At 57.1% G+C, this 23,328-nt stretch overlaps 1 protein-coding gene across 4 annotated transcripts; it reads right to left on the minus strand.

The window, feature by feature from the left end:
• Positions 1 to 1,828: 1,828 nt before the first annotated feature.
• PLCB2 (phospholipase C beta 2) lies at positions 1,829 to 21,417 on the minus strand (the record flags this gene model as incomplete). Of its 4 annotated transcripts, XM_080809413.1 has the most annotated exons (33): positions 2,057 to 2,161; positions 2,682 to 2,858; positions 3,212 to 3,298; positions 3,989 to 4,046; positions 4,566 to 4,661; positions 4,755 to 4,831; positions 4,946 to 5,120; positions 5,217 to 5,439; positions 5,547 to 5,612; positions 5,826 to 5,901; positions 6,027 to 6,121; positions 6,260 to 6,364; positions 6,875 to 6,974; positions 7,576 to 7,740; positions 8,257 to 8,411; positions 8,950 to 9,074; positions 9,214 to 9,298; positions 10,354 to 10,450; positions 10,573 to 10,682; positions 10,806 to 10,968; positions 11,520 to 11,604; positions 11,880 to 11,962; positions 12,255 to 12,412; positions 12,582 to 12,728; positions 12,829 to 12,995; positions 13,155 to 13,255; positions 15,658 to 15,733; positions 15,844 to 15,897; positions 15,998 to 16,077; positions 16,233 to 16,373; positions 17,002 to 17,070; positions 17,647 to 17,724; positions 21,334 to 21,417. In XM_080809413.1, the coding sequence occupies 33 exons, from the start codon at positions 21,415 to 21,417 to the stop codon at positions 2,057 to 2,059; spliced, it is 3,663 nt and encodes a 1,220-aa protein (XP_080665539.1). The 4 variants fall into 4 exon arrangements, with proteins under 4 accessions (XP_080665541.1, XP_080665540.1, XP_080665542.1 ...); XM_080809415.1 differs by having other exon boundaries at positions 1,829 to 2,858; positions 5,547 to 5,591; XM_080809414.1 differs by having other exon boundaries at positions 1,829 to 2,858; positions 5,547 to 5,591; positions 10,573 to 10,706.
• Positions 21,418 to 23,328: the final 1,911 nt, after the last annotated feature.

Consider the following 23,328-nt stretch of genomic DNA (forward strand, 5'->3'; position numbering starts at 1 on the left):
AAAACTGAAAGGGGGAAAAAAAAAAAAAAACAAAACCGCTGCGCGTGTGCTGCAGAGCACGGAGGCCCCGACAGCCGGAATTAGAAGCTGTCGCTTAGGGAGCCGAAGGCTGACAGGAGAAGGAGCTGCGGCAGGGAGCAGGCAGGCGCACAATCCGCACTCCCCCCTCACTTCCCCTCCACCTGCTGAGCCTCACCCTTTGCAGGCCCCAGGCTGGCAAAAGGGCTTCTTCCCAGAGGCACGCTACACTAGGCTCCTAGGCTCCTGTCTGCAGTCTGTCACTCCGTCTGCCGCTGGCCACCCCCTCCCGGACCCCCTTCTTTCCTCCTCAAGTATCACCAGCCCCCTCAGCCTGTCACGTTGCACCAGCTCAGCAGGGTTGGGCCTGGTGGCACATGGCTGGGAGATCCAGAGAGCTGGGGAGGAGTGGGGGGTGCAGGGGATGGGGTGAGTCAGCACGGGACTCTGGTATCTGAGTCAGCAATGGGACTGAGAAGGGGGTAGGGACCCTTCCCTTAACGTAAAAAGTGAAACTGAGGCACAATGAGTGGACAGGGAACCTTGCCCCTGCCCCACGGGTACACAGCAGGAATTCACCTACCCCAGGTCCTGAGGGAGGGCATTAACTCCTCCCCAGCACTTCCCCTGTAGCCAGAGATGAAGTCATCTCCAGGGCCCAAAGACTCCAGCATTTTCCCAGGGGGCACCCCACCGTTTTTCCAGAGTACAGGAAGCAGAGAGGTGGGTATCTGGGCCTCCTGGGAAGCTCCCAGCCTCTTGTGCTCTCCTAGCCCATTCCTGGGCTTCCCAGCTCCACCCTGGGGGCCCAAAGACTCTGCCTGGGCTGGTCTCCTTGCCCTCAGCAGTCATTGGCAAAAGCTGGGGACTCTCCAGTGGGCTCTCTTCGGTGTTGGCTCTGGCTTATGCCCACGTGCTTGGGTCAGTGAATTCCTCTAGCTTGGATCATCATTCCTATAAGGCTCTACCCCTGGGCTGGCAGGGAGATGGGGCAATTGAGTACCCAGCAAGAGAGCTAAAGACGGGGCACTCCTCTGGGGTACAAGCATCCCACCCTTGGCTATAGCCAGTGCGTGTGCAAACCAGACGTGTCAATGACAGGCCTTACTACTGTGAATGGGCAGGGCCCCTAGTCCCAACCTGTAACCAGGGAACGCTAGGATCCCAGAGGTAAGGGCCCCAGAGGGATGGAGGGTAGTGGTGGTGGTTCCGTTTATTTTCCAAAGGCACAGGGCTCAGAGCTAATGGCATTTGTAATAACTCTCTGATGAGAAAACAACCTCTTTCCAGAATCAATCCCCACCTGCCTTCTCCCAAGCCAGTGCCTGTTCCCATTTGGGATCTGGGATCACGCCACAGGTGCAGTGAACAGCTGCCCACAAACCCCTTTCGAGCAAGTGTTGGATTCAACCATAACCGCCTGGTGTAGAATCTGACCGTTGTTATGCCTGCCTAAAGGAGCCCAGGTGGTCTGGAGGTTCACAACTCCCCAAGAGGAAGGGGGCACCATTGCCCTAGGCTCTTCTGCTACAGCCCTGAGGGTAGAGACAAGGAAGGGCCACGTCTGGGTTGGGGGTGGAGAAGAGGGGTGACCTCATTTTCCAGTGGTTGTGGCATCAGGGCTGACAGAAAGGGAAGTGAATCCCCTTCAGGCCCAGAAGCAGGCCATTTCACTGGGCTCTGGAAGGGACCTCACCCTGGGATTCAGCTCCCAAGGGTTTTTCTCCCAGGCCATTTCATTTCAGGAGCATACTCCCCTCCTACCCCCCATTTCTCAGCTGTAGAACAAAGGCCAGGCTTAGGCAGGAAATATTGGGATGAGGGTTCTCTTTAGTAGGAGTGAGGAGGAGAAAAATAAATAAATCTCATAGGAGAGAAAAATGATGCTAACCTTATTAGGCAGCCTGAGCTGGGGTACATACTGAGGATGTACCCCCCCCCACCAGGCCTAGGAGAGTCCCCCAAAGGCCTTCCTTAGCCCTCCCTACTAGCTAGAGGCCCAGTCCTCTCAGCAGACAGCTGAGGCAGCTTTTCCATATCAGCCTCCCATCCCCCACAGGCAGGAGGCCAGGGAAGGGACCTCAGCCCAGGATCCTGGAAGCAGCTGTCCCCAGGGAGCTCGGACAGGCTCTGTATCAGGGAACTAACAAGGAGGCTGACTCAGGACAGGTCTGAGAAGGGGCTTACAGCAGAAGGGTTTGGAGTTTGGTCCTGCTTGACCTAGAGGGGCTAGAGTGGAGGCTCTGACAGCTAGGCCTAACCCTCCAGGTAAGGACACAGAGTCCAGAGTGGGGTGCCACTGGTGACACACTAGGGAAAGGAGAGTGGGGCCAGGACCCCATTTCCTGCCTCCCAGTCCATATCCTTTTGCCCTCAACAAATGTGAGACACTTACTCAGAGGCAGAGAAGAAGGATGAGGAGTAGGAAGTCAGATCGGAGAGGACCTTGAAACCTCAGATGGGCCCTGCCCTGATGGTACCCGTTTCCTGCCTCCTCCTCTAGCCTGGTTGTTGAGGAAGGGACTCCAGCATCCAAAAGAGCCCCAGCTTCCCACAGCCTTTCCTCCTGGGGGAATGGAACCCCATCCCAGAGAAGAGTGAATGTCCTTACAGAATGTCCCAGTGGGATGAGGGCATCAGAGGCGGCTCTCCTCGGCGCTTGCCTTTGCTGTGAGTGGGTCCTGGTCACACAGCTCCCTGAAGGCCTCATAGGGCCTCTCAGGCTTGTCCTTGGCCTCAGAGGGTAAGCAGTTTCTGAGGCAGGCCTTCACTGACTCCTTCACCTCAGCCTCCAGGCCCTTCATCCGGAGCTCGAACTCTGCCAGCACCTCCTGCTGGAACTGTAGGGACAGCAAAGACCACCGCCTGGCTCAGGAGGGGCCCACCTGCCCACTCTCCCTCCCCTGTATAGTCAAACAAGGAGATGCCCAGTCTGTTCAGATCTCCCAGGAGACTGGGGTGGTGAGGCGTAGTGGAGACCATCAGGGAGCCTGCCAGAGAAGGGGATCCCAACCAAGCAAAGACATCTGCAGAGCTGCCTCATCTTGAAGGGCCCCAGGACCCCGTGGGAAAGAGGACCTGCAGCCCACCAGCGAGGGGTGAATCCCCTTCCTGCCCCCGCCCATCTCCTGACTGGCAGCTCCCCAGTGCAGGCCAACTCTCCTGGCGGGCAGGGCGGTAGTCCTTGTCACACCTGCTTTTCCATCTCCCGGATCTGTTCCAGGCAGGCTGCCTGCTTCTCCTCCAGCTTCTCCTGGTGCTTCTCCAGGTTCTCTGTCATCTGGGTGGGAGTGAGAGGCAGGGAATCAGGACAGCCCAGACAGGCAACCTGACTTGGAATCCAGCTACAGTCCCTTATCCAGCTATAAGACTTGGGACGAATTTCTTAACCTTTGAACAGTTCTTTTTAAATGTATAAAATGAAGATAATAGTCTGTCTTGCTGGGTTGTGCAGGACTGTATGAGACAGTTCCTGGCTTAAAGTGTACCACACAAGGTCTGGATTCAGTAAACAGACCCCACAGAGCCCCCCCTCCCAAGCACCCCAGCTCAGCCAGCTCTGTTACTGTTGTTAATAGTCCCAGGAGAGCTTTAAGTCCATTCTCAGCAGGGCCTTACTTCCTTTCTGACTCCTTGGAGCCTCAGGAAGTCCCCCTCACTCCCTCATACCCACCCATCCCAATCCCATCCTCCCCTGGCCAGCTAGCCCCTGTCATTTCCATCCAGGGCAGCTGCCAGAGACAGATCTTTTTAGGCTGGTACCCTAACCTCCACACAAAGGCCAGAACCCTGGGGTAGCCCAGGAGCTCCACCTCCCCTTCACTGCCTCCTCCCATCCCCAACTACATGGGCCACTCAGGACTGTGTGCCTCCTGAAGACAACTTAAAAGCCTGGGACCACACCATCCCTCCTATGTAGTGCATGAGTGTCTGTGTATGTGTGTGTGTGAAAGACACAGCTCTTACACACCTGCTTAATGACTTGCACCACCTCCTGGATGTGAGAGTTGTTAATCTCTCTCTTCAGTCTGTTGGGGTGATCAGAGTTTCAGAGAGGGCAAGAGGCCCCTAGGAAGAGCTGGGTATGACCAAGTCTCTTCAGGGTGTAGACCAAATGAGAACTCTACCATAGGAGCAGAAACCGCCTGGGGGTGGGTGGGAGGGGGGCAGGGCAGTGGTGGTAATCATGGGAAGCCAAGGAGGAGATTAAGGGGCCTTTGGGAGCTCCAGGGGCTGTCTGAGGAGAGGGCTTCCCCACTAAACACACTGTCCTTCACAGCATTAGAGGGCGGGCAGCTGCTGTCCCAAGGTTTCACCTCCCTGTTTGTATGATTAGTTTTCCCTGAAATTCTTTCTGCTCAGAGTGACGGCTTCTGTGGCCCATTGAGAACGCTCTGATCAGAGGCGACAGAAATGGGGTGACCTTCCAGAGCCAGGGGACAGGCACATCTCTGGGAAGCGAGTCAGGATCCACTTGCAGGGAGGCCCCTTCCCACCTAGTGTGGTCCCTGCTCAGACTGGCCCTGGAGTTCGAGTCAAGGGCGCACCTTTCCTGAGCCATCTTGTCAGGGGTGACTTTGACCATGGCCTGAATCCGCTCCAGCCTCTTGGCCTCCAGCTTTTTCTTCATCTCTTTGGTGTCACTACAGAGAGACAAACATCAGGGAGGTGTTCTGTGGGACCTGAGCCCTCCCGGTGGGAGGTGAGTGTCAGGCATGGGTGGGAGGCAATCATACATCTCCAAGGTCTCCTTGAGGGTCTTCAGCTCTGCCGCCTGCTTCTCTCTGGCCAGCTCCATCATCTTGGCGATTTGCTGCGGGGCAGTGCAGGGACGGGCTTAGTTAGAGAAGCCTTTTGCTGTGCGGAGGCTGGGGCAGGGGTCGGGTTGTTTGGGTTGTGGCTCCCGCCCCTCCCCCCGCGCAGGCACCTCAGCCACGTGCTGCTCTTTGCGCTTCAGGATGCACTCGTACTGCTCCTCACCGTGCTGCAGCAGCTCCAGCTCCAGCCTGTCCTGCAGCTCGCGCGCACGCGCGTCCGCGCCCTCGGGGCTCTCGTAGCCCTCGCCCGGCGCGGTCCCGGCGGCCTCCTCGCACTGCAGGGTCCTGCAGACGCCACGTGGGGACCGGCCTTGAGCCCTCGGCCGCCCCCCGCCCGCCGGCGCCACCAAGGGCTGAGCCCGCCGCCTCCGCCGCCCTTACCTCTTCTTGCGAGAGCCCTTGCCGGGGCCGAGCCGGCGGCCCCTGCAGCCCCCCGCGCCCGGCGGCTCCAGCCCAGCCAGCTCCGCCGCGCCCCTCTGCAGCAGTTCCTCCCAGCGCCGCGCGCCGCGCCGCTCCAGGTCCCGCAGCTCCTTCTCGTGCCGCCGCTGCAGCTTCACGACGCCCTTCAGCTCCCGCAGCTCCTCCGGGCTGGCGGTCCGGGGCTCTGCGGGGGCCAGGGTGAGGTGCGCGCCGCCCGGGAGCCCCCCACTCCCACCCCCACGGGGTCCTGGACCATCCCCCGGGCTCGTTCTCGGACTCAGCAGGCCTTACCCGTAGCTTCTTTCATAGCCTCCTCCTTGGCCCTGGCCCCAGCTGCTGCAAGAGCCACAGGGTGGGCTGACAGGGGTCCCGGGGTGGGGGTGGGGGTTGGTTCTGGCGGCTTCTCCCCGACCCCTGGGGGGGTGTGTGGAGGTATGGGCCCCCTGCAGCGCACTTTCCCAGCAATCGTTCCCATCCCAAGTGAAAGTGTGTTTTGGGGGGATGTTCCTGTGGGTACTGCTGGAGAGGTCGAGGCCCTTCCAGTCTGCGGGAGGATACTACGGTGCATACCTGCAGACCCATTGCTCGTTGGGGCCAACGCTCCGTTGACCGGGCGGACAACTGGACTCCCAAGTGGGAAGGGTTTCTGTGTAGGGAGAGAAGATTAAGAACAAGGCTCCAACAGCTCTCTCTGTCTGTCAGCCTAGGACCCTGGCCCCTCCCTCATCCTCCCTCCTAGAGGGCAAAGCTCCTGGACCAGGCAGAACAGACCTCAGGCAGACCTTCCATGGCTTCCTTGAGCTTCACAGACTTCTTGTCATGGGCACTGAAGAACTTGATGGGATTGGCCAGAGCTACGGTGAGATCTGGGTGCATAGGGGCATCATGGGACTGGTGTGGAGTTGTCCCTGGAAGGCACCCCCATCCCACCTACCCCAGGCTATCCTGTCATGCCCAACTCTGGAGGTTGGCTTGAGGAGGAGGAGGTGGAGTGGACCACCTACCTGCCCAGGTGTCAGGTACATAGTCCTTCAACTCCAGGAAGACAAAAAGGGCGGGCATGGTAAGGGGCAAGTTGCTCTCGCTATGCAGGCACAGATGGTGGTAGCCTGTTGGGCAGGACAGGATGGGCGGTAAGCCATGCCCAAAGCCACCCAGCACTGCAAGAGCAGCCCAGTACTCAAGGCCTCTGGTTTAGAGGCAGGGAGACCAGAGTCTGAGTCTGGTTTTGTACCTTCCTCCTTATGTGACGTTGGGCAGTTTCCTTTAAAGCTCTTGAGATTTTCCTTAGCTGTGAAATGGGGTGAATAGGATCTCCCTCATGTGGTTATGGTTAGGATTAAGTGAGAAAGTGTTATAAACCCATAACTCATCTTAGGTGCCCCATAAGTATAAGTTCCTTGGTAAATTGCCCCAGTAGTTTCAGAAAATTATAGGCATTCTGTGGCAGAGGCCCCACCACTGTCAGTTTCCTCTTCTTGCCCCAGTCCTCATACATGAGAGGATTAGGTAAGGTCTCAGGGACACCCCCAGAAGCTGCTGCAGGCCCAGGACAAGCTCCTAATGCTGGCCTTGGTCTCAGACTGACTAGCGACAGCAAAGAAGGACTCCATCCTTACCAGAATTCAGGGCATTAATGGGGATGATGCGGTGTCCAAGAAATTTGTTGCCTTCCTCCAGTACAGCCACCCTGAGGGATGCCAGCTCAGGCATCAAGATCTAGGGAGAGTTCGGGACAGGACAAGCTGGGGAGGGGAGAGGATGGCCAAGCTGCCCACGTCCCTAGCTTCAGAAGTCTTAGTGTCAGTGTGAGAACATGGCAGGTGTTACCAGATTTGGCGAGGACAGCGGGCACACTCTTAGGCCACACACATAGGCATCCTCTTAGCTCATGCCATGGCTGGTCCACACAGGGGAGAAGGGCTGGCTAGGCAGCCCAGGTCTTGGGGGTACTGGTGAAGACAGTCCTGGACAGCCTTGCCAATGAGTATCCAATCAGGACAAAAGACCCCTGCTGGACTGGGACTCTGTACCCTGGACTGGGAGTTCACATTTCTGCCTCTCATCCTAACATGAACACACATGTGCGTGAGCACACGCACACCTGTGCACGCACATACACACACGGATTCACACATAAAATTGTTCAGCAAGTAAATTTCAGTAAATGTGAATTTTGGACTCTTAAAATCAGGAGGGCACAGGGTGAGGGGTAGGGAGAGCAGGACGATCAAGGACCTTTATTTAGTTTCTCTTTTCTATGAGTAGAGGCCAAGAAGTGGGGACAGATCCCAGCCCCTGCCACGCCCTAGCTCCCCACCTTCTCAAAGACAAAAGGCTCCTCCTTCCAGACAGGATTGATGGAGTTGGCGCTGGGTGACAGCTTGGTGCGATAGCGCCTCTTGGGATCCCCGGGAAGGCCAAAGAGTTCCACTTCCACATATGTGCGCACACTGCGATCTGACAGGAACTGTCCAGAGATGACCTGGGGACCCACGGGAGGCCAGCCTCAGCTCTCACCACCCCCTACCCCAAGCTCTTGCCTCGAACCTAGAGCCTCTAGCTCCTGGAGCTGAAGCACCTGTTCTTGGCTACTGTGAAGAACCCCATCCAGCTGGGGCCATGTGGCTCAAGGACTTCGGCTAAGCTCTGGGCCACTAGGTGCTTCCAGCATTCAGGGAAGAGGCGTGGGCCTCCCCACCTTCCTCCCCAGGCAAGAAAGGAAAACAGCACCCTCCCCGAGGGCCTGGGGCTCCTGCAGCCCCACTCTGCCCACTCTTCTCCCCTCCCCCACCCTAGCCTCAGCCCTTCCCCTTGGTTTCCATGGGGACCAAGAGGCAGCCTCCAGTGCTGAGGAGGAGGCAGTTTCCAAGGCAACTCTCTACTGCGAGAACTGGCTTGGGCTGAAGTTTTCAGGATATCAGGGGAGGGGGTTGGGAGTGGAGGAGTAGAGCTCCTGTGTCCCAGCCCTCCCAGCCACATGTCCGCCTCAGGGGCTTGCCGTGATGGAAAGGGTAGTGGCCACCACCACGTCGATGCGGTCCACTGAGAAGGGGTTGAACTGCTTGTCTGGCCGCCGCATGAACTCATGCTTGAGGAGGTAGCCACTCTGCCCGTTGAACTCAAACAACGCCATGTTCTGCTGCATGGGCAGGTCTGGGGAGGGGGCGGGAGACAAGGGCACTCTGTGAGCAAGGCCCAGCCCCAGGTCCGCACCTAGTCTCCATCTCCTATGTCCCTCAGCCTCTCCCGTCTTGTGGAACGAGAGGCTTGGGTGGACTAGAATGATGAGGGCTTCTCATGACCCAGCCTGCTTCTCTAGGGTGTCTCATCACTCAGGAAGGCTCCACAGGTGGAAGTTAGTGGAAGCAAGGCCACGGTCGGGCCGTTACTCACAGTGGGGCCTGAGGCCAGTGAAGCCAGGGTTTCTGTGGGCTCATTCAGGCAGAGCAGCCAGAACTTGGGCCAGCACTCTGGCCTCATCACATGTGTACTCACTCATACATGTGCCATCATATAGGCGCGAGCCAAGGCATTTATATCCCTAACCACTCACATGCCCGCATGTGCTACCACAGCCTCAGCCAACCTCAGGACTCCAGGTCTGTTCTAAAGACAACCCCCCAGGAATGGGGTGAAGGTAAGAGAGGCAGAGAGCGGGTGCAGTTTCTTAGGGGCCTCGGAGTACCCTCACCCATTGTCTGGAAGTTGAGGGCCACCATCTGGCAACCGGCGTTCCAGAACATCTGGGGCATGTAGTTGGAGGAGTCCATGCGTGTGCCCTTCGGGTAAATGCGGCTCATCTGGCGCTTGTTGTAGCTACCTGGGAGTTGAGGAGCTAGCCCGAGGTCGTCCACACCCGGAAGACCCAGCAGCTCCCTCTGTGCACCCTGTCCCCAGGCCTTCCCCACCCCACCGCCCCACCTGGGGACCCTGCCTAGGGAGGCCTCAAGGATACTCCACGAACTGCACTGAGGCCTTGGAGAGCAGGTCATAGGCCTTGAGCTCTGTGAAGGACGAGATGACGTAACTTCTGTTTTTCTCTGTGTGGGAGAGAAAGTGGGGGGCCTATCAGGTGGGTTTCCCCCCACCCCCGCCCTCCTCCCTGCCCTCCCTTCTGGGGTAGCTCCCTCCAGCACAGATATCCCTTCAACCTAGCAATCCCCCCAGGCCCAAGTGTTGAAGAGGCCAAACTGCTCTGCAGTCTGGGTGGGTAATGGCCCGCTGGGGGTGAAGGATATGCACGGGAGACATGCACGCGGAGGGGGTGTGGGCCACAGTTCTGGAGGGTGAGGGGCACAAGCTTGGGATGGCACAGAGAAGGAGAGCCCAGGGGGTCGGGAAGCTGGGAGGATGTGCAGAGGGTGAGCGCACAAGCTTTGGCTGAAACGTGAGGGGTAGGGGCATGGGTGGGAGATGTACATGGTTGAGGGGGAGCAGGCATGCCCGGGGTGGGCCCAGATGGGGGCTGCAGACTGCGGGTTCCAGGCCCTAGCAGTCAGTGTGGTAGAGGCCTACACTGCACAAGTGTGTGCAGAAAGAGGTGTCCACTTCGGGGGCACGCCCAGCTGAGAAGAGCAGTGAAGCTAAGTAGTGTGGGTGCACGCGGAGAGGAAGGGGTGCGAGGGAGGGGCAGATGTACCCTGGCCAGTTTCTCTGCCTGTGGCCCTTCTCTGGAGCTCTGATGCCCAGAGGGGTCAGCGCTCCTGGGCATGGGCCAGCCCAAGGCACCATTTGGCCCCCGGGAGCCACAGAGCCTGCAGGAGGCTGCAGGAGCCCCAGGCCAGTAGGGTTCAGATGGCCTGTCCTAAGTGGCCTGCCTGTCACCCACACACTCCAGAGCATTCTGGTTGGTGCCAAGTTCCTCAGTACGGCACAGGGAAGCTAGGAGCCACTGCCACTTAAAAAAGCCCTTTGCCTGCCTCCTCTGCTGGCTCTTTCTATAAATAGAGCCCCCACGTCCAAGGAAGGGGGGATCCCTTGTCCCCTTCCTCCCACCCATCCAGCTGCTCTGCTGTCAGGACATACTTCTCAAGGGCCTTCTGAATCTAGCCTAGCTTCCAGCTTAGCATTTTCCTCCCACCACGTGCTCACTTACGGGCAGAGAACTCAAAGGAGATGAACTTGGTGGGCTGGATGTAATTCACTAGGCTGGACATCTCCTCGTAAGCTGTCACCTCTAGGCCTGCTGTGCCCTGGGGAAGAGAGGGGAGGATGGAGAAGGGGAGGGCAACCCAGGGAGGAAGCCCCATACCAGCTCCTGGAGGGCTCCGCCCTGAGGACAGCAGGGGGGGGTTCGGGGCTGCCCCCTACACACCTCATCCGACTGCATCTTCTTGAGCTCCTCCTCATCCAAGTTTCCCGACTCCTCCTCCTCCTCTTCCACCTCTTCCTCCTCCGGCTCTGCCCCGTCCTCACCAGCCCACACTGCCACATGCATGTCCGTCAGCACTGGGACCATGGTCCCTACACATGGCCTCCAGGCCCAGCCCCTCTCTCCCCATCTAGGTGCTTCCACACCTCGACCCCTCCCCACCCAGGCTGACTCACCTGGGTCCTCTCCCACAGAGGCGCTGGGTGGGCAGCTGTTCTCAGCACCCCCACCCGGCTCCTTGCTGGGGGCTGCTGGGACAGAAAACTGGTTCTTTTTGTTCTTGATGAGGATCTTGCCTCGGAGATCCTCAGGGCTGGGCAGGGGGATGCCTGGTTTCAACTGTGGGAGAGAGGAGATGGTCGGCACCATCTCCATGCCTTCAGGGTGCAGCCTAAGCTCCTTCTTCCCAAGCTGGGTTCCATCTGCCCTGCCTGTCCTCCTGCCCTGCTTTGCCTCCCACCATTTCCCCCATCTTGTGCGGTGCTCCTGCCATCCCAACTTACCCAGTTCCTCAGACAACACTCTTCTCCCTCACCTGCCTAGAATACCATTTCCTCACTCTCACCAAGATAAATCCAATCACCCCTTGGATTCCAGCTTGCCATCCCTTCCTCCAGGAAGCCTTCCCTGGTTGCGATGGCCTGGTTACTTGTTTGTGTCCCCACTAAAGGTGAGTGACCTGAGAGCTAGGACTGTGTCTTTGTCACTAACGGGCCCCTCAAAGCCCAGCACAGTGCCTGACACATGGTAAGTGATAGGATCCTGGCCCCACAATCCTCCCAGATAAATCCCAACATCCTCTGGGGACATCTGCCTCCTTAACCAGGCCACTATGCTGCCCCAGGCCCCCTACCCCCAGGTCCAGATGTCCCATAGCGAAATCCACTCACCGGGAACTTTTCCAAGGGCTCTGTGAGCAGCATCTCCCCAAACGTCATCCGGCAGTATTCAGCCATCTTGGCCTGTTGGCGGGGTCTGCAGGGAGCAGAACTGATGTAGGGTTCAGCAGCTCCACTCCCTCTTGTCCATCCTTCTGGACCCCTGACCTGGGTCATCTCATTGGGGACGCAGGGAGGTAGGGACATAGGCAGCAGAGCCTGAGGTCCTGAGGAGCTTGTATGGACACCCCGGGCAGTGGGAGAGCTGCAGGGCATGACTAGAGGTGGGGGAGGGTTGGGGGAAGGCAGCTGCAGGCAGGAGATGGGGATAGGGGAGAGAAGGAGGCCAAACAGGTCTGGTCTGATACGCACGAGTCCACATGGTTTTCAAATGACAGGATAACAGGATAGGGGGAGGTCTTAAAGGCACTTTCTGCAATGGCTTCAATTGCTTCCTGGAGGAGAAGAGGGCCGGGTGGGGAGGAGGTCAGTGGCCCAGGTCCCTCCCCACCCACCCCACCCCACCCCTGCCCCCAGCGGCACCTTTCCCCACTCCCCAGTTTCAATATGCAGAGAACTAGAGGGCCCCCATTGGCCCTGTCTCCTCGGGTCCCCTCTAGTCCCCTCACTGATCTGAGGCCTCCCAGCCATCCTTCTTTTCTGTTTTCACCCGCTCCCCTAATCCCTACCCCGGGGCCCTTCCCTAGTGCCACTGCCACCAGCTTCCATGCCCGCCCCAAGTCTTACCTTGAAGTAGATGTCTGTGGTCATGGTGAAGCCGTGGGTGATAATGGGCTCCTCGTCAGGGGGCTTCCCCTTCCAGCAGTCCAGCTCCACACAGCGGCAGCCGGCCAGCAGCACCTGGCGGTACATCTCGGCCGACGACAGGCCAGAGAACTGGCCGGCTGAGCCAGAGCAGAGGGGAGAGGCCGGTCCAACTCACCCCCTGCCCACTCCCACACGGTCTGTCCTTTTGCAGCCCATGGGCCCGCCCCGCAGAGAGATGGATTCAGGGGAACAGGAGCCGCACCCCCACCCCAAGAGGAGAGGGCACGCCGAGGTCACCCTGGTCACCTGTCAGGTAAGTGTTGTGTGAGGAGTTGATGAAGTAATGGTTGAGGGGCTGCGTCATGTCCTGGTGGAGAAGCAGCTTGTCCTGGGCCAGCACACTGTTCTCAGGCCCGCAGAGAAACCACACCATGCCCTCGGGGGAGAGCTGGCCTGGGGGTGTGGGCAGAGGCGGAGGGGAGAGCTGTCAGGACTGCATCCCCTGGGCAGGGCAGGTCAGGCCACAGAGGGGAGGGGTTCCCTGAGTCCTCACCCCTCTGCACGTTGATGCCACTGGGCTCATACTTGTCGATGAGGCCCCGCACCTGGTCAGGCCGCGCCAGTGGAAACAGCAGTGAGTTGAGACGGGGGTCCCTCTGTTTCTGGTTGATGAACTTGGTCAGGTGTTCTTTGGTCATGTAGGGTTTGGCCTTGGCGTGGCTGCAAGCCAGAGAGGGCACAGGTCTGTGGCCCCCCAACCCCGGGGCTAGAGAGCACAGACAACTGCCTTCTCCAGAGAAGCCACCTAATTCCCAGCAAGGCAAGGGGGATTTTAGTCACCAGCCCTTCCCCAGGCCCAGCCCAGCCACGGAAGCTCACTAGGAAGTGAAGATCTCATCTATTTCTGGCCGAGGACAGAGGCTCATGAGGAAACTCTTGTAGACGGATTCTGGGAAGTCCTCAGGATTGATGGCATCATTCTGGGGGAAGAGTCACCTGATCATTGCTGCACCCACCTTTTCCATGCTAAAAGCCACAAATGAGGCCCAGACCTGTACAGGGAAGCCTGTGAGAGGGAGGGCTCAGGGCAGGCAGAGCAGCATGGAGCAGGCTCCTGAGCACCCACCCCAAGGGGCACCCAAGGGGCTGGTTGCTGAGCAGAGAGCATGCTGAGCTGGTCTGTCTTGCCCCTGAACTTGGACACTGGCTAGTCCCTTGGCTGGGGCAGGATCAGAACTAGGAACAACCACAGAAGGAAGAAGAAGGGGTTGGTTAGAAGTAAGCAGGTCTGCCAGAGCTGTGGGTGGTCTTCTTTCTTTTTTTTTTTTTTTTAAGTAGAGGGCAAATGTTCCAAAAGAGGCATCTCGAATAGAAACAATGCACCTAACAGCAGAGCCCCCTAATGCATGAGCAAAGCCTGACAGCAATGAAGGGCAAATAGACAATTCAACAGTAGTGGCTGGAGGTGCCAGGAAGCATGAGGAGCAGCCACAGAAAAGACAAACTGGACTTCATCCACGTTAAAAACTTTTTTTTTTTTCAGTTAAAAACTTCTGTGCTTCGAGGGATAGCATCAAGAAAGCGAAAAGACAGTCCACAGAAGAGGGGGAAATATTTGCAAATCAAATATCCAGGAAGGGACAACTCAACAGTAAAGAGACAAAAAACCCAGTGGAAAGACAGGCAGAAGATTTGAACAGACATTTCTTCAAAGAAGATATGCAAATGACCAGTGAACACATGAAAAGATCCTCCATCTCATTAGTCACTTGGGAACCGCAAACCAAAAACCCAAGGAGATACCACTTCACTCCCACAGGACAAGTCCGATTCTAAAAAGACAGACAATAACAAGTGTCATTGAGGAGAGGGGAACCTTCGGACATCATCGGTATGATTGTACAGTGGTCAGTCACTTTGGAAGACAGTTTGGCAGTTCCTCACAATGTTAAATATAGAGTCTCCATGTGACCCAACTATTCTACCTCTAGGTATAGAGAGTGAAAACATACGTCCCTACAAAGTCATGCACTCGAAGGTTCATAGCAGTCTTATTCGAAATGACTAAGATGTGGCCACAACCCGAGGGTCATCAGCTGATGAACACGGAAGCAAAAGGCGATAACTCCAAACCCCGGGATATCACTCAGTGATGAAAAGGCACAACATGCCGATCCGGACTACAGTGTGGAAGAACCCTGAAACCCTTATACTAAAGGATTGAAGCCTGACTTCAAAGGTCACATAGTCTGTGATGTCCAGCGTAGGCAACTTTACAGAAAGAAACTGCAAGGAGATTAGTGGTCCCTGGGGCATCTGTGCCTTTGCATTCCAACCTAGAAAAGCCCCTTAAACATAGTCCAGGATCTGGAAGGGTAACATCAGGCTTAGTTTGGAGCTAGAGCAGAGGGTCCGAACAAGAGAGCCAGACCGTATCTCCCTAAGACTGGATCTTGGACCCATTGGCTCCAAGCGAAGAGGGGTCAGTGACTTCTACTGAACCACAAGGAGAGCTGACATGTAAGAAGGATGGACAAAGTGGGAGCTCAGGAGGCAGGAGGGAAGGAGGGTGGAAGTGTAGTAGAGGTCCTGGCAGCAGGGCCGTCTGCAGGAGCCCGTTCTCACCCTCTCTCCAACCCCATGCTTACATTCCTGTGACCTTCAACATCAAGGGGGCACCAGAATGCTTGAGCTGTGACTTGAGAGGGAGGAGTCTTCCTGGGCCCCTTGTGGACAGGTGACGGATGAGCTCTTAGTTTTATTTATAAATTACAAATTCTTATCATGAGGCAAAACCCCATGGGGTGCAGGTGGTACCCCATACAAAGGCTCTGGCCAAGGGGGTTCAGGGGTCTTGAGATCCACTTCCCTAGCCAGGCGCAAACCCTGGGCTCAGGGCTGGATCTGCCTAGAGGGCTCCTTTTTGAAATCCACAGAAGGTCCCTCATGGGGTGACCCAGCCTACATCTTGTAATTAAAAAATCATTTAATCAGAAGGGAAAAAAATAATATTTTCCTGGGTTGAGCTAAAGGCTAGGTCTTGGCAGCTTCAACCCTTGGTCTGTTCCCCTCCCCCCACACTCTGCAGAACTAACCCCTTCCCCACCCTGGCTGCTTGCCCTAAACGCAGTCCACCAACCACTGCCCTCTGTAGCCACCCAGGCGTAGGCAGTAAAGACCAAGCTGCTCTGGACCCAGGCATCTCATCCCCACTCCCTGGGATCTGTCTCTGTGCCTTGTATCAGAAACCAGTGCTCTCGGGTTAACTGGCTTTTCGGGCTATTGACTGGGCCCTGCCACCCCCAACTGGGCCTGGCCACATAGGCCTCCTGTCAGAGCCAGCTCAGGGGAGGGCCTGGGCTGGGCCGGGAAAACCACTCACCTTGCCTTTTGGGAGGTGGCAAGCGCTGAGGGCAGCTTCCACCCGCTTGCGGTCGGCAGGAAACATCTGGAAAAAACTAAAGGAGCAGAGAAAGGCAGGAGCCAAAGAGCAGGGTCAGACCTGGAGAGGGAAGGCTTCGAGGAGCTGAGCGGAAGTGTGGGGAGAGGGAGAGCTGGGGAGACTTACTTTTTCACGGGAATCTTCCCTTCGGGGTTGAGCTGCATCTTGAGCTTCACAAGGCTAGTGGGGCAGAAAGCGGCTTATCAAGGCCCTGGGGCTGGTGCATGGAGCCCCACGCGCGGATGCCAGGCACACAGAGGCCCGGCATGCAGGCACTTACATTTTGTCCAAGAAGGTGCTGCGGGAGGCATTGGCCGTCAGTGGGTGCTTGACGAGGGCCAGCACATCTTCGGCCCAGCTCTGCGGGACCCCAGAGCACAGCAGTGAGACCCCTGGCCACACATGGACGCCCCCATCCCCTGCAGCCCAGGCCTGTCCTGCAGGAAGCCTGAGTTACCCCAGGTGCCCAGCCCCAGGCCTGCGCCGCACACCTCCTCACACCCCCCCCAGCGCACCTTGCCCACATTCTCCTTGTAGGAGACGAAATTGTGGAAGGTGAGGTCTACCATGTCAGGGCCAGACACCACAGTGAGTGTCTTGAGGAGGAAGTTGTTGTCGGGGAAGTCCATGTTGAAGACCTCCCGGAGCTTCTGGCTCTGCAGGAAGCAGACACAGGATCAGAAGCGTGCCCCTGTCCCCTCTCCACTACGGTTCTCCCCGTCCCTCCCCACCGCACCAGAACGGTGGCCACCTAGGGTGGAATCCCACCCCCCACGGGCCTCAGCATCTTGGCCTCCCTGACTCCAGGTGCTGGAGTGTGGGCGAAGAGCCCACGGGAAGAGATGAAGCCGGCAGCCCAGCCTGGGTGCGCTGAGTATCGTGTTTGCCATTTTCCATTTGGAGATGGATTCTTAGCGCCCAGTCTCATAGAAGCCTGCTTTCTGCCAACCCCTTCCTCCAGTTTTCCTGCCAGCATCAGACAAATACAGGCAAGCGAGACGGGGAGGGCGGTGAGCATAAGCCACACTCCCAGATAGTCTGGGGTGCTCTGGGGGCAGGACCTGGCCACATGACAACTCTTCACGGTTCCCTGGTACCAAAGCTCTGGCAAGCTCAGGGGCAGCCACACCCCTTCCTCAACTCAGGGAGGAGGCCCTGCTGCCCAGCCTGGGAACTCTTCCCCTCGCTGTAGAGATCAGGCTTGCTACCCCCACAGGGACTCCTTCTCTCGCCCCCCGGAGCTTGTGGCCATGCTGAGTCTGGGCTGCCACTGGGCCCGCCTACCTTGGGTATCTTGGCAAACTTCCCAAAGCGGGTATCCCTGATGTTGGTGATATCCAGAAACTCCATCTCCTGGAGTGTGCCCCAGCAGGAGCAAAGAAATGATGTAGACAAAAAAGTCAGTGAAGAATGAAGAACAGAGAGGAGGGAACTTCCAATGCCCCTTCACATCTTGACCGACTGCCTTCTGTAGAAGCCAAGACTTTCCGGGGTGGCCCCCGGAAGGTTGGTGGACCCCACCTTCCCTTCCCACCAATCAGGTTCTCCCTGTTCATGGTGAGACTCCTCCCTTCTTCTGTCCATTCCTTCCCTGGCCACTCAAGTGACTCCAGCGCTGTGGCCTGCGATTTTGCCCACACTCTCCTGGACTTGCCCCAAGCTCCCCCTCCCTTCCCTACATCCCAGTGCTGAGACCCTTCTGGATCTGTCTGAGCCCTCAAGTTTCCCAGAACCACAGGTAGAGAAACAGGCTTTTCCCTTTCCCTCTCCCAGGGCAAATAGCCCCGGTCCACAGGAGCAGAGGCTGCCCCAGAGCCACCCTCCCAGGTCATCGTGTACTCCCTGGGCATTCATATCTCCACCCCTGCACTATCAAAAGGCTGCTTGGACTGAGTGCATCAGCAGGAGCTCAGAGAGGGGCTGCCTCACCTTACTCTGATATGTCCAATATAAGTAGTAACCCTTGGGATCCACACGGAGGATAACCGGGGAGGCTATTGTGGTTTCCTATAGACAGAAGTGGTCAAAAGGAAGAGAAACAAACAAACAAAAAAGACAGAAAAAAAGAAAGGGTCAGCTCTCAGCTCTGAGACCTCAGGCCAAGCTTCCCCGGCCCAGGCCAGGGTTTCAGAGCTCACCATCTCCCTGGGAGGCGGCTGACCAGGGACTCTGCAGGCATATTCTTTGCTCTCCAGAGCTCTGGGCTAGGCACAAGCCTTAAAACCTCTGAATCAGGGGTGGGGAGGGGGAGAGAATTAGAGATAGCATTTCTGAAAGAGAAGTTTCCCCTCTAAACCCCAAACAGAGGTTCTCCCTCTAGACCCCAAACACATCTCGGCCCCCACCTCCCCGTTTTCAAAGGCCACAGCTCAGCCAAAGAATGTCTCTTTGCAAGACTCAGTGCTGCCCCCCAGGAGAACTCAACACAGTGAGAGCTAAGAGCCCAGCTGCTGCACTTGCATGAGAGGCCCTACACCTGCTACCTGGCTTCCCACAGGCCCCATCCCTGCCTCCACAAACCACTCCCCAAAGAACCCATCCCCAGCCAATCTATCCAGTCCATGTCTATGGTCTCCCACAGACCCCAAGTGCATTCCCACCTCCAAGCCTAAGAACCCAGCCCTCCCATGCCTGAAATACCTTCGGAGAGCCCCCCAAGCCTCCCCTCTTCTGAAAAGCCTTCCATGAAACACACTAGAACGGTGTGTATGTGGTTTGCACAGCTAGAAGCCTATCCAGAAAATCCCCGAGGGCTTGTGGACCCCAGGGAAACCAGCCTGTGCAGTAGCTAAGCTAAACTATAAGTCTGTGTGCTAGACCCATGAACTCAGGGCTCCCTGTTTGCTGAAGAAGCCTGGGAATGATCACTGTACTCGCTTCTAAACTCCCATTCCACTCACAGAGCGCACAGGCTCGCCTTCATTTTGATGGTCTTTATATGCATATAAAACAAGATAATGAAGTTGAAGTTTTCAACAAGGCATGGTCGTTGCTGCCCACCAAAAAAGACCATGTGCAGAATTTACAAAGGATATGGTAAAAAAAAAAAAAAAAAAAAGTTTTCGGGTCAAGGATGGTTAGAGTCTGGGGTAAAAAACACTTTGTGAGGAGGCTAATTTTGGAGAGAACTATGTTGTGAGCTCCACTCTCTGCCCTCCCCACAGGAGGGTTGGCGGTGCCTGACCCCTCACTTTATCTACTTTTTTTTTTTAAGATTTATGTATTTATTCGAGAGAGAGACAGAGAGAGCATGAGTGTATGGGCATGAGCACAAGCAGGGGGAGAGAAAGGCGGAGAGAGCAAGAAGCAGACTCCCCACTGAGCACAGAGCGCTGCGCAGGGCCTGATCTCAAGACCCTGAGATCATGACCTGAGCCTAAATCAAGGGTCAGACCCTTAACCGACTGAGCCATCCAAGTGCCCCCTGACCTCTCACTTTAAGTGTAGTGAGGGGTTTCAACTATACTTAGAAAGCTTTGGTCCCCCCTGCAGCTGTGGGGCAAAGTAGACTGGGGTCTGACTCCTGCCCAGGAAGCCGAGTGTCAGAGGCACTGAGACCCTGGTTGTGCTCGATGAGCCCAAACCCCAGGGTGTGTTGGTGCAGTAAACAGAGTGTATGTGCTGGGGTTCAGAGTGGTCCTGTGGGAAAGAGGGGCAGAGTCCAAAGCTACAGGAAACTGAAGGTGGTAACTGGATTCCAAGGACTTGAAGAAGTAATTTTGAGTGACCTCCCAAAACAGGGATAGCAGAAGAATCCTTATGTAAGGGACCACCAGCTCGGTGGGCAAGGATCTCCTCACTTTGAGGAGAAGCCTCAAAAATGTCCACCAGAGAAGGACTAAGCCTAACATTGTGCGAGGCTCAGAAAGCAGGAGCCCGTTGATGATAGCACCTGTTCAGTTAAGAACTTTGCTACCCCCTCCACCTCCCTGCCTGCACCCCATGGTGAGGAGGGCTTGGAGGAAGATCAGAGACCCCTGCCACCAATCTTAGAACACCTACAGCCCACATAAACCACTCCTAGAAGGAGGAGGGCAGAAGACATCATCCAAGACTTGAGTTCAGAATTATAACTCATTTCTGAAATAAGACTGCATTTTATGAGGAAAAGTGATCCTAGGATTGTCTGTTACCCAGAAGCAAATGGAATGTCTTGTGACTGGCTGAGTGTCCTTCCACAAGCAGGAGAAGAGCTTCTCCCACCAAATACACTGTGAAGGGACCATGGGAGGCAAAACTGAGCTGGGAGTTGGTTACATCTTTTGCCTCAGGCTTATTCAACGTAGCAGGACGTACTCAAGTCGTTGGCCAACTGGGCTAAAGACATTCTGAGCAGAGCCCTGTCTCACCGGCACACATGTCCTGTGACTAGGCTGAGGAGATTCCTGCTCCTGGAGTCAGGATTCTCGGGCCATGCCGTGCCCTGTGTCAGGGAGGGGGGTGGGGCACCCAGCTACACAGGTACTGGCCTGCAGAGAAGGCCATAGAGCGTGTCCCCACCCCTAATGACCCTCTGCCCAGTCAGGTTACACACACTTCCCAGAGGAACTGAGAGAGGCCACTTCATTTTTCATTCTGAGCCACTTCCCTCATTCCACAGTCTCCTGGGACCTGTCACCACCATGCAACGTCGCCCACACCACTCGTAGGGAAGCAGAAAGCGTCTCACCAGGGGCCTCCTACCCATAGTCATGGCAACCAGATTACTCAGCCTAGTGCAGCCCTGAATGGCCAAGAGCCCCAGGCTGCCTTAACTCACAGACCCAGAATCCCCTCATCACACCTGTGAGGAGAATGAGCCAGTCCTAAGGGCCTCCTCTCCCCCCAAGAGCCTTCCAGCTTCCTTCCCAGGACCAGCCCACTGTGATCAGTTTATGGGTCTGCCCAGCAGCTTCATGAAGGACCCCATGATGTTCTCTTGCCTGCCCAAGGGAATCCCTGGCCTGTCCCAACATTTTCAGAAGCCAGGAGGCCCAGAGTCTGGGAAGCAGGCCCCAGTCTGAGAAGGAAAAGACAGCAGAGACAGAGGGACAGGGCAAAGCAGCGGCTTCCCCCTTTCCTCGCCAACAGGCGGGTGGCGGGAGCTCAGCTGAATGCAGCCTGCAGAAGCAGAAGTCGATCAGTTCCTTCCTAGGCCCCTGGGAGCAGATGCCTCTGGTTCTCCCTTAGGGTCCCCCTCAGGCTTTATGGCTGCCCCGAAGCAGCTCGGGGGAGAATGGGGCCTCCCTGGGCCAGGGCAGGGCCAGATGGAGAAGAGCAAGAGCATCTGTGCTAGGAGTAGGGGCCTGGCCCTGCCACAGCTTTGGGGTCCTTCGCTCCCACTCGTGCTGAGATCAGGATGCCCCCCTGCTTGTCTTGGGCGTTTGGGGGAGGACAGACCCCAATGCAGAGAGTCCCTCCCGTGAGAGCACCCCAATGGGCACATCCTCCCATCTCATCCCGACACAGAGCCCTAGCCCCAGCTGTCCCAGGGTGAGTGTTCAGGGGCACATACCCTTGCCAGGCTGTCCTATCTGCTGCCTGGCCAAGCCACACCAGCGCCACACGGGGCAAACATAAACCAGCCCCCCCAAAGCCCCTAAAGGCAGGGCCCCACCACCCCAGCGCCCCACTCACATCGTCCCATTTGATGAAGCGCTCTCCTTGGCTCAGATAAGCCTTCACCTTGGGGGGCAGCAGGATGGGGTTGAGGAGAGACATGGTGCTAAGGGTCCCTCTCTGGAGAGGCTGGACAGGCACACACGGGCTGGAGGAGGGAAGGAAGGCTGGCCGGCTGGAGGTGCGCCAAGCTGGGTTCACATGGCATCCGTCCTGAGAGGGTCCGGAAGTCTGGATACTCTTAGAGCCCCCGGGGTAGCAGCGGCTGGCTGGCTGGCGGCAGAGCTGAATGCTTTGGCCAGAGGCCCGTCTGCCTTTTAAATCGGCCTCCTCCCACCTGCCTTCAGTAGGGGGGTTGGGGGGAGCTGTGGTCACTGCTCCTGCCCAGGGAGGTTAGGCTCCCCTCCCCAAAGCCCCCGCCCTCAGCCTGTGTCTCAGCACTTCCTGCTCAGGGCTTCCTTCTCGGTGCTCTGCAGGACTGAGGGGCGGGTTCCTGAGGCCTGGTCTCCTTGGAGCCCGGGCTGGTGGGGTGTTGTTGGTGGTGGGCGGGGGTTCTCAGTCCCAGGAGTAGTCTCTGGTCAGATGAAACTGAGGGGCTGGAGAATGAACAATACGGGGACCACGTGGGTGTACTGGTGCCCAGGCTGAGCCTGAGGGGAAGGTGTCAGGAGCTCCCAGGGGAAGGGACCTCTGCAGAGGCGGCCTCTAAAGCACGGGAGTCTCTTCCAGGGGCTGAGGAGGCTGGGAGGCCCCTGGAAGTGGGAGCTGAAGGTGGGGCAGGGCCCAGCTGGGATTGGGTGTTTTGAATAAGCAAAGTTTGCTGAACACCCAGCTCCTCTTTCTCAATGCTTCCTCCCATGAAAATGAGGTACGAGTGAGGCAATCACGCCTCTCAGCCGCCGCCACGCGTAACTAAGTCCTCTTGGCCCCCTGGTCCTGGCAGGGCCTGGACCCTCCATAGACAGGACTGTGACCAGGCACACAGCAACACCCGGCCACCAGCCTTCACAGCGCTCTCTTGCCAGGCTCTCTTCTCTGCTCCATGCCCAGGGCCTGGGGTGAGAATGCTGGAACCAGGAGGCTGCTTAGAGAGACCTCAGCTCTGGGTTCCTTGTCAGGGTACATGAACCTCACACTGACCTGGCCCAGGGAGCTCAGTCCCAGCCTTGCTCAGCCAGCTCACTTCCTCTTGCCTAACTTGCTCCTCTTTATCACCCTTCTTAACTTAGCTAGGGGAGCAGGGAGCTCTGCCTGGGACTTCCTTCCCCTCTCAGGGCCTGCCTTTCTGCCCTAGGGCCCACCGTGGGCCTTTGTGCCACCCCTGAACAACTGTGGGACCCTCACCCAGGAAAGGGATTCCAAGATTCTGAGACCAGTGGGGTGGATCTGGTAATAAGACCTCAGAGGCTATGGCAGAAGCTCTGGAGCTCCTCTCTGCTCTCCTGCCCTCTGCCCTCAGAACTCATCCTCTCTCCCCTCCCTCCAAGCCTGCAGGCTCTCATCTCTCCTCCCTGCCTCCCTCCAGCTTTGTGCCCCTTTGGGGGCCCCTCTGGTGCCCCAGCAGTTCCCTGTTCCCTCCCAGGGATCAGGTTCCCTCTTGGTCTGTTTGAATGGATTTTGCAAGGGAAATCCTGGCCCTTTCCCAAAGATCCTACACCTGTCACCTGCAGCCATCCCTGGTCCTGCACCCAAGTCCTTCTCCCTCTTGTCTGCCTTGAAAGATAATCCCCTCCCTCTCCCTCAGCCTGGGGAAGGACAAGAGACAGGCTTGGGGATGCCGCAAGGAAGGCAGAGATTTCAGTACTCCTTACTCTGATCCTGTCCATCTTGGGCTCTGAAAGTTGAGGCTCTAATCCACAGAATAGAGCCTCACCCATCTTTGGCCAGTGATGGCCATGCCTGGACCCCATTCTTGAGGACCCCCCCATTGTAGCTTCAGTAGGACCTGTATTCTCCTGCCCACATCCTACCTAGCAGCCCTCAGAATGCAAGAAATCCATGCAGCAAGGGGAG

The sequence above is a fragment of the Martes martes genome, assembly GCF_963455335.1.
Source record: "Martes martes genome assembly, chromosome: 7".
Classification (NCBI taxonomy): Eukaryota; Metazoa; Chordata; class Mammalia; order Carnivora; family Mustelidae; genus Martes; species Martes martes.